Consider the following 10,122-nt stretch of genomic DNA (forward strand, 5'->3'; position numbering starts at 1 on the left):
GAAACCTGAGGATGTTTCTCTTAAGCTGCTCCATGGTTTGGATATTCCAGAGCATCACTTGCATGGGAGGTTTGACTGCCGAGAAGATAACGTAGCCGTTCCTTCTACGAACGTCCGGTTGATAATTCAGACGCCTAACAGGAGGTGGAGGCTCAGAAGTCCGGTGCGAACCATCTGGCCTTATTCGAGTTCTCATATTTCAGTGTGGGTACTAGTGCGCCCGAAACCCTAATTTATAAAGGCATAGACGTCTTGCCGTTGCCTCATTTTCTCATTAGGGTTCCTTCTGGGAAGACCAAGAACGTAACAGTACCAAAACCCTAACTCATAAACGGAAACCCTAATTTTGAAAAAAAAAAAAAAATGCTCCTTCTAATGCGCCATTTGAATTGGCGCATTAGTGTGTTTTATTTACAGGAAGTCGCCAAATGGAATGGCGCCTTAGAAGAAAATTTTAAAAAAAATGCCAATTGATTTGGCGCATGCCTTGTTGGTGTGGACCACCACCTGGCCCCACATGGTCCCCACATGCATGTGCTGAAACGAATCCAGGAGTTACTGTAAACCAGCATGGAGTTACTGTTAACAAGCATGCGACTGTAAAAATTTCTGCTAAGATTCCTGATCAGATTCCTGCCAGGATTCCTCCTACTCCTGCATGCATGCTACCCGAGCTGTCACATAGACCTGAGCTGCATGCATCTAACCAAGCCTTGTCACCGATACTTTGACTGCATGCATGCCAACACATCCTGCAGAAGCAACACCAAACAATTATGGCTGTGTTGACATGTCAAGCATGCATGATGTTACCGTTTTTCCCTCATCAATATATAAAGCACTTGGAATTCTGCAGATACATCACCATTGTAACTCATCTACTCTTAGAACAATCCTTTTGCAATCAGCTTACAAATTTTCAGCCTTCAACCATGTCTCTCCTAACCATGGGCGAAACACACAGAGGAACCCCCCAGAACATCGCTACCTATGTAAGTGTATTAGTGTTACTTTAAAATCACGCCTTGCTAACTGATAAACTAACTGATTTTTTTTGGGCATTCTTACTCTTTTCAGAACGTTCAACGCTTTCGCACTCGTAGTAAACATACCATTGCCCCGGACGAACGCATCATACCATACCTGAACATTGCTGGTTTCGGTCCGATTAGCAGGATTGCCGAGTCTTCAATTGACCACAAGTTTGTTCTTGCTTTGCTAGAACGTTGGAGGCCAGAAACACACACCTTCCATCTTCCGACAGGGGAGTGCACCATCACCCTTGAAGACGTCCATATGCTACTCGGCCTTCCTGTTGATGGTAAGGCAATTAATGGTTGTGTTATGCAGGCGAATAGCTTATGCCAAGAGGCAATTGGAATAGACTTGATAGAAGGAGCCGTTGGTGCTAGGGGGCAAGGTGTTAACCTAAAGAGGTTAAAGGAGCATTATAAAAAGTTTCGCTTGGATGATGAGTCTACCCAAGAGACCATATTGCAGAAAACTAGGTGTTATGTATTGTTGCTTATTGGAAACGTTTTGTTCCCGGATAGCACAGGTAACACGGTTAACTTTATGTATCTTCGTTTGCTAATGGATTTTAGTAGAGTTGGTTTGTACAGCTGGGGGTCTGCGGTACTGGCTACCTTGTACCAGTCACTATGCAAAAACGCGGTTGCTGAGTCCTGCACATTCTACGGATGCGCCCTGTTGGTGCAGGTGTGGGGGTGGTGGAGGATGCCCATACTGGCCCCGGTTAACAACGGTAGTTGGGACTTTCCGTATGCCTTGAGGTAAGTTTGTAGTATACCATTTTCTCTTTACACAATCTACTCCATTCTAACTAAATCATTATATTTTTTTGGTAGATATTGTGTGAAAAAAATGGACTTCACACGTAATCCTCGATCAAACATAACAATGTACCGATCTGTAATTGATCACCTTGGTCCCCATCAGGTATTATCTCTAATTCTTTTCTTCTGTTTTATAAGTATTTTCCGTAAATATTTTTTCCCTAAGTAATGTATAAATCTCATGCATGCAGTTCATATGGCGACCGTATCTCGAGTGCGAGTATGAGCCTAGAGCGCAGGATGCAGAAATCTGGACGACAAAGTGCTGCTTAATCCGGTACAACATAATAGAAATGCATCACAGCGACCGGGTAATGCTTCAGTTTGGGATGCGTCAACGGATACCCGACCCTCCTGTTGACTTGGGAGTGTGGCACCTAAAAAGAGTGAACCATCAATGGACACACCAAAACTGGAAGGATTTTGCACCCGATCATCGCCAGATGTGGAAGAACCGTCGCCAGTATGTCCTAAACTTCCCCGTTAGTGACCACGAAATGAAACCATCTCCTGAATACATGAATTGGTATCGTACAGCCACAACCCCAAACTTGTTTCTTGCAGATCCGTTTTATTTAATTGATCCCCGTGCACAAAACTACTTCTTGCCACAACAACAACAACCAGAAGAAGAACCACAACAACAACAACAACAACAACAACAACATGAACAACAACAACTCCGACAACAACATCGACTTCAGCAACGACAACAAGAAAGCCTGCATCACCGCCAACAACAACTACTACAACAACAAAGACAACAACAACTCCAGGAACAACAACAACTCCAGCAACAACAACAAAACATTTTCAGCACTCCATCCCGTTCCGCACGCAACATCCGCCAATCAACTATGTTCCAATCACAATCTCAACCATTACAAGGGTATGAAGACCGCCATCCTTCCTCTGACCAATATCAAACCCACTCGCAACCATTCGGATTTTCATCATTTGCTGGGTCTTCGAGGGGATTCGGCCAAAACCTAACCCCTGGTACATCTAGCCTTCATCTTAGTCCCGACGATGGGCCTTATGGCGAATCCTCTTACCGTGGCGCACCCTCCGGCTTCGCAACGCCTTCAAACCAATTCGGATTTAATCAAGGTAGTTCTAGTGCTGTTGGATGCTATGAACCCGAAGTCTTTTCTCATCCAACACCACCGCCACGACTAAACACATTTGAGGGAATGGGTTCCCGACTTTACAACAGCGGTTTTCCGGATAATTATGGGGGCGTCGACGAGTTCATAGACAGCGATCCACGCGAAATCCCAGTACCAGCCCCCGTGACACAAACCCAACAAGAAGCACAAAGGGGCAGGGGTAGGGCTAGGGCAAGAGGCGGTGTCAATATTCGCGGCGGAAACAACGATCGCGGTAAACGTCCCATTATAAGACCAAATTGCGGAACGGGTGGCTATCTTGGTGATGGCCGTCATTGATCATTTTGCTGTACTTTTCATTAGTCTTCTGTGTCGTTTCTGAATTTGATTGTAACCGATGTTTAGCTTTTAAATTATATTGTAATCGATGTTCAGTTTTTAAAAAATATTGTAATCGACGTTTAGTTTTTAATTTATATTGCAATCGATGTTACACTTTTGATAGTCGTTTTCTACATTACATTTTAAAGCCGAAAAAATTATTCTACTAATTTTTTTAAGTAACCTTCATAACAAATAAAAAAATATTATATAAAATTATCATTTTCCCAATTTAAATGAATTAAAAAAAAATTGAAAAAAAAAAATAAAAAAAAAAGGCCCTAGAACTATGGCGCCAAATGGTTTGGCTTCTAGGGCAAAACCCTAGACTTATGAGCCATTCCATTTGGCGCATGCAATGGGAATTTTAGGGCAAGCCATTTCATTTGGCGCATGCACCCAAAATAAACACCTATGCGCCATTTCATTTGGCGCATTCAGTGTTCTGGTATGCCAAACCTAGACAGATTGGTAAATACCCCGAAAACATGGTTTTTTTCGTATTTTTTTTATGAAACCTGGATATTTAAATTTTTTTTTCATTGAATCTCATCTAATCTGTAATAAACAAAATAAAATAAACTTAAAAAAAAGCCCAAAATATAAGAAAAAAAACACTGTTGTAACAATGGTGAAGAAAGAAGTGAGGTGATGGAGGGTGGGAATGGGAACCGTCGCTCTTCTTTTTCCCAACCACGGCGCCACCAATTCCCTTTCACTGCAACCAATCAATCCAAAGTTTCAAACTTTTCTCAACGGGTGACTCCTCCTCCAACCACTGGTAGTAATAGTAACGCCTCTACCTCAGATTTCAACAAGGATTCACAAGGATCTTCCAATTTTGGGGGTTTACTTGGAACTTGTTCTTATATGTGCCCAGGTAAAAATTTAATTAATTAGTGATTTACAATAACAAATTGAATTCTTTTTAGTTGTTAGTAGGATTGTTATTATCATTGCCAGATGCTAGCAGAGCTGCAATGTTGGATTTTATATGATAAAGTTTTGTTTTTTATGTAATTTATTGTTCTGTATGACGAGTTTTCATTGAATGGTTTTGCTTTTTACTTTTGAGTGCTAAAGCTTCTTTGTCTTTTATTTTATTTTATCTAAAAATCGGGTATCCTCTGCGTGCAATTGCAGAGGCAATAATAGGCGGCAAACTCTCCCTAAGAGATTTAACACTGCTGCATGCCCAAGGCTGGATTCGGACCCAGGACCTCTTTGTCTTTTGAATTTGAATAATCTACATTGAAGTTAGTAAGAGGTTAAATTATTAATTAATTAAATAGAGATGATAAAAAAGAAAGTGACGCAAATAAAATGCTCTTGAGCACCGAGAAGCTATGAAGCACTGACACCTCTAGGAGTAAGCGTGTCCAGGTGTCCGACACTTATATGACACTCGTACGACACGTGTCGTAAAAGTTAGACAAGTGTCCCAAAACATATAGTTTTTTTATTTGCTTTGACCCTTGTATGACACCCGAGTATTGAACATAAAATTGGTCAATGTCCTAGACTCTATCACCCCATCCCTGTAACATTGTCTTTGTGAGGTCTAGTTCCCTTTTGAGCAAGGGATCTCTAAGTTCATGGTAACTTGGAGGCTTCAAGTGTTTCCCATAATTTCCAACAGCTTCAATCATCAACTTAAAGAAGCTTTTAAATTTCACAACGTTAAAAGACAAACAATTCCAATAGAAGAAACAAACAGTTTATTGATAAGTTAACTCCGTTACATTTTCCACACAAGAATCTTTGATTGATGTTCATATTCTAGCAAGTGACAACATCTTCTTATGATATACCCCTGGATTTTGAAACATAAGTACATCCATCGGGCCTTTAGCATTACTCTGGCCCTGACAGCAGCAGTTGAAGGCCTTTTTCCTGACCGAATATTGATATTTCCTGCACAACATCATCATCCTCCTTGTTGCTATTAACCTCAGCCATGCAACTTAACTCTTATATAGTATTTTGTTTAATGTCAATCGGCATTTTCCTTCAAAATATTACTTCTCCCCTTATCCCCAACTGATGCTTCTTAGCTCGTGTGATTCCTCCTGCTGAATGGTGTTCACAAACAGTTGTTTTCTTGCTCTAGTCTTTATAAGAGTTCCACTGCCAACCAATATCCTTTGTTGCTGGAAGTTGCTGTTACCCTTGCAGAAGATGATGATGCCATGGTTATTAAAAGAGTAACACAAACAGATCAGAGGAGAATGAAGGGGAGAACTGTGGAAAACGGGAAGGCAGGGGAGAGCGGCGATGAAACAGATGAAAGAGGCGAAGAACAATGGTGATTTGCAAAGTAGAGTGGAAAATGGGAAGGAGATGAAAAGGCAGAAGACAACAGAAAAACACATTGGAACTTAATGAAGCCAACACCTAGACTTTAATATTAGATTCTAAAAAGGTTGAAAAGACAAATATACCCTTAAAAATTATTTGGATTTACAAATTTGTCCCCAATTTGAGAATAGCGGCCACAAAACCGCTACAGTACTTCTATTGCGCCGCCACGACACCTCTATTTGCGACCGCTATGATGACTACCGTCGATAGCGCCTTGGAGACTAATAGCATTGCGGTGAGGTGTCGTTTTGCCATGCTACGCCGCTAAAGCGCGCTATTGGCAACCTAGACTTACACAGGAAGAAATAATATATTGGAGGGAAAAATGGTTGAATAACACCTAAGATGGTTTGGTTATGCGAGGAGAAGACCAATAGCACTAGTAAAAAGAGTTATTCAAGTCGATGTTAGCATAATAGTTAAAAGGTAGGAAGACGAAAACTCCAAGATAAAATATTTAAAAGGGCAAAAATTTGAGTTGCTTATTTGCAGTGGCGGATGTACATACAAGCCTATGGGGGCTGATGCCCCCACCAATTTTTTCTCGCCATTAAACATTACATATAGTATTTCTCTCGTTATATAAAAATTGAAATTTCTTGTCCCCATACTATTTCTACGTTTTGCCTAATCTCGCATTATATCTCCTAATTTATTTAGTTTTAATAAACAACTTAATAATTATATTAACTTTATTTTATTAAACAATATTCTTAAGTAACCAATTTTTTATTATCAATTACCAAATAAGGATTTAGTTATTTTCTTCTAAGTTCTTATTTGATCAAATAAATTGTGTGTTAAGTTTTAGTCCCTTTATATAGTCTAATATAAATTTATTTTAATAGGTGGTATCAACTTTATTGTGAAAAATAATATATTTAAATATATTATTTTAGGGAGGTGAAAGATAATATATTTATATAAATCACCAACTTATTAAATTTATTAAATTTTTTGATAAATTGAAATACATTGTAACATTTATAGCATAATTTTAATTAAAATTTTTATTTAAAAATCAATCTTTTTAATAATCATTCTTTAACTCGTTCAACGTAGACATTGTTTTTTCCATTGACTTATACAATTTAATAATTATATTTATTTTTTTATTAAAAAATATCTCTTAATTTTTGCCCCCATTAAACAAATTTTTCAGGATCCGCCACTGCTTATTTGTAGATTTGGTTTTAAGAAAAATAGAGGTGTCATTTCATTTGTGCGGTTAATTCCATTTAATGAAAAAAGGCTTTCCTTGCTGTCATCTATCTTAGCTTTGTTGAATCATTCTAACACCTAAACATTTTTGCATGCTGCATGTTAAATCTTGAGACACTATCAGTTGCTATATATATCTCTGAAACTTCTATGTTGAAATGTTTTCATTGTGTCTACAGAAAGAGAGAGGATCCAGCGTGAGAAACTTCGAGATTTGGCAGTTTTTGAGAGGCTAAATGGTAATCCTGGAAAATCATCTCCAGCTCTTGCTGTCAAGAAGGTAGGATCAAATTCGAACTCCTGTGTTATCTTGTTTTACCTTATAAAGTGTGCTTCTGTCTAGTTTAGCAAGGATGCATTCTCAAGCAACATGCTGAATTCACTTTTAAGCTAGTTTTATCCTAGATGGTTGTATTGTATCGTATGACATTTCACTTATCAGTTTTGCAGAACTATATCTATCAAAGAAGTTCAAGCATCTGATATGCGACCTCTTCCTGTATTAGAAGATACTTTAAATTATCTATTGGGCTTGCTGGATTCTAAGGAGCATCCGTTCGAAGTAGTTCATGACTTCATCTTTGATAGAACAAGGTCTATACGTCAAGATCTTACAATGCAAAGTATTGTAAACAAGAGAGCTATCTTCATGTACGAGGGAATGGTATAATTTTCTCTATCAAATGTCTTTGATTTATCTGCTTTCTTCTTTTCATCGTCTATCAATTCAACTTTTCTCTTACGACTCTGTTAGGGTACGTGATTTAAGTTTCATTTCTGATGCTTGATTTGCAAATAGCAGATTTAAGTAAATTTTGAGGTTTATTTGTCTCATCCTACAGTGTCTTGTTAAGAGATTTAGGATAGGCTCTAATTCTAAATCGTAGGATGAAAATCTGAATGTTATTTCACATTTCGTACAATATACAGACAAAGGTGGACTGCAGTGGTCATACAGCGCAGCACACCTATCAAATCATGGACCTAACATTTTTGTTAAGCAGTATTTCCTCTCGCAGTCTTTCAATCATGGAATTCAGATAATGAGTTTAGCAGTATATTGAATCACACAGGTGAAATTTCATGTTATATCACATCGCAAGCTCTGGTGTTCTACGGGTGATCCAAACATCGCATCCATGCATCATCTCAACATGGAACAGCTCACAAAGACATTATCTTCTTTATTCAATCTGTATGAAGCAAATCGAAATTCAAATGATTTACATGAGAATGAAGCAGAGTTCCATTCATTCTACGTGCTTCTTAATCTTGGTTCTCACAACAAACCAATGGTTAATATTTAATCCCCACATTATTGATTAGTTATTTTTTTTCTCTCTCTCTCTTTTGTTAATTAATTCCAGCCTTGTTACCTCTTAAGGTTACGTAACGTAGCTATTTCTGGTTCACAGGGAGAACCTCTTTCTTTATGGTTTAGTCATGTATCAACTCCAATATTGAAGTCAAAAGAAATGCGTTTTGCTAGGAGAATCGTACGGTAGCCTTTCTCCTAATATTAAATTTGTTTACTTTATCAGTCAAATTAAATGATTTTTCCGTTTGTTTTCCCATTAGTCTATATCTCACTTCTCTATAATAAAAAGGTGAATGCATGCCAATTACCGATATTCTTTTTTTCTCTTTTCAGCTCGTTCCGAATGGGTAATTATATGGATTTCTTCCGAACTGTAGCAGCTGAAGCATCATATCTACAGTACTGCATTATGGAGCCTTATATCAATGAAGTAATTACTTTTACCAAAGATTGCATTCATTTCCTAATATTCTGTCTCTCCATTTTTTTAGTTATTTATTTTATGTCTGACTTGTCGCAAGCATGCATCTATTTCAGAACTTCTATCTCTATATGCAATGATAATGGTTTTCCTTGTGTATACTTGTAGATTCGTTCACTGGCTTTATCTTACATAAATTTCGGCGGCTACAAACTTCATCCATATCCTCTGTTCGTCCTCTCAAAACACCTGATGATAGAGGTATGAAGTCTGTTTTCTGCTTCCTCGTCTTCGGAAACACCTAAACATGTGATCACTGTTGCAGTTTAGATTATTATTATATGCATTTTATCCATGAATGCTATTTTCAACCATGACAGGAATCGGATTTGGAATCTTTTTGCCATTCTTGCGGTCTTGAGACATGTATAGATGATTCTGGAAATAAGTTACTTCAAACAAAGCAAACTACCTTCAGTCCCCCTAAAGGTGGGATCCAGAAATATAGCTTCTTGGGATTGCAAGATTATGAAAGGTAGTTTTTGTAACATCAGTTCAGATGTACACGTCCCGCACAATACTAGGAGATTGGAACAAAAATGGTCAAAGAATTGTTGCAGCAGCTTTCATCACTTTTCCGAAGTATGGAAATGACTGTATGCATAGACCAATTATATAAATCCTTTGGAATCTCTATGGGATATTTGTACTATAAACTGATCTTGTTGCATATTTGTACTTGTAAGTGTACATTTGATTTTATATTTAGAATGTTGTTAATGTATAGGTGTTTATTAGAAAACAGACTATAAATATCCAGTCTGCATAATAACAGTAGCAATATTATTAGAGTATCTCTAATAATACAACTTATTTTTGAATTTTTTTTTAATCTATAAAATTATATTATTTTGAAGAAACTCGTCTAACCATAACTCCAATGATTCAACTCATATTGAATTCACAAATTTAACTCATATATTAATGTTTTATGTTAATTAAGATAATAATTTAAATTATTTAAATAAATATTAATATAAAATTAAATTAAACTAATTTTTCTATAATAACAATTAAAATTAATTAAAATATACGACATATAAAATTAAAAGATGAAAATTTTGAAATAAGAAGATACAAATTTGACTAAAATATATCATCAAATAAAATAATGAAGTGAAATTGTGAGGGAAAAAATCTTAAAGCTAAAAATAAGTTGATGAAATTGTGAAAAAGAATAAAAAATTAAAAACCAAATAAAATAATGAGAAAAAAAGTTAAATGTGAGATTTTCAAATAAAAGAATTTATATACAAATGAATTGTTAAAGAAAGAATAAATAAAACAATTGAAGCATCTAGAAATAAGTTATTAAATTTATTACTATTTTAACCAATAGTACCGTTACTCATAAAGCATATTCCAAATTTTCAACTGGAGAGCCAACGTTTCAAA

At 36.8% G+C, this 10,122-nt stretch overlaps 2 protein-coding genes across 2 annotated transcripts; both read left to right on the plus strand.

Moving 5' to 3' along the window:
* The first annotated feature begins 947 nt into the window (after positions 1 to 947).
* LOC131620162 (protein MAIN-LIKE 2-like) lies at positions 948 to 2,129 on the plus strand. The gene is made up of 3 exons (XM_058891175.1): positions 948 to 992; positions 1,078 to 1,709; positions 2,048 to 2,129. Exons 1-3 carry the CDS (start codon positions 948 to 950, stop codon positions 2,127 to 2,129), a joined length of 759 nt encoding a protein of 252 aa, XP_058747158.1.
* A 1,821-nt stretch (positions 2,130 to 3,950) lies between these two features.
* LOC131616776 (SAC3 family protein C-like) lies at positions 3,951 to 9,521 on the plus strand. Its single transcript, XM_058888216.1, has 8 exons — positions 3,951 to 4,226; positions 7,108 to 7,208; positions 7,371 to 7,592; positions 8,002 to 8,223; positions 8,344 to 8,429; positions 8,580 to 8,676; positions 8,836 to 8,928; positions 9,048 to 9,521. Exons 1-8 carry the CDS (start codon positions 3,998 to 4,000, stop codon positions 9,204 to 9,206), a joined length of 1,209 nt encoding a protein of 402 aa, XP_058744199.1. The 5' UTR covers positions 3,951 to 3,997; the 3' UTR covers positions 9,207 to 9,521.
* Positions 9,522 to 10,122: the final 601 nt, after the last annotated feature.

The sequence above is a fragment of the Vicia villosa genome, linkage group LG7, assembly GCF_029867415.1.
Source record: "Vicia villosa cultivar HV-30 ecotype Madison, WI linkage group LG7, Vvil1.0, whole genome shotgun sequence".
Classification (NCBI taxonomy): Eukaryota; Viridiplantae; Streptophyta; class Magnoliopsida; order Fabales; family Fabaceae; genus Vicia; species Vicia villosa.

What these genes read in the sequence shown, in the direction of transcription:
- LOC131620162 (XM_058891175.1), top strand. Translation starts at nt 948, where the DNA reads ATGGGCGAAACACACAGAGGAACCCCCCAGAACATCGCTACCTAT. An exon ending in CCCAGAACATCGCTACCTAT is followed by an intron (nt 993 to 1,077) that starts GTAAGTGTATTA and finishes TACTCTTTTCAG; the next exon opens with AACGTTCAACGCTTTCGCAC. An exon ending in ACATTCTACGGATGCGCCCT is followed by an intron (nt 1,710 to 2,047) that starts GTTGGTGCAGGT and finishes TCATGCATGCAG; the next exon opens with TTCATATGGCGACCGTATCT.
- LOC131616776 (XM_058888216.1), top strand. Translation starts at nt 3,998, where the DNA reads ATGGAGGGTGGGAATGGGAACCGTCGCTCTTCTTTTTCCCAACCACGG. An exon ending in TTGTTCTTATATGTGCCCAG is followed by an intron (nt 4,227 to 7,107) that starts GTAAAAATTTAA and finishes TTGTGTCTACAG; the next exon opens with AAAGAGAGAGGATCCAGCGT. An exon ending in TCTTCATGTACGAGGGAATG is followed by an intron (nt 7,593 to 8,001) that starts GTATAATTTTCT and finishes TGAATCACACAG; the next exon opens with GTGAAATTTCATGTTATATC.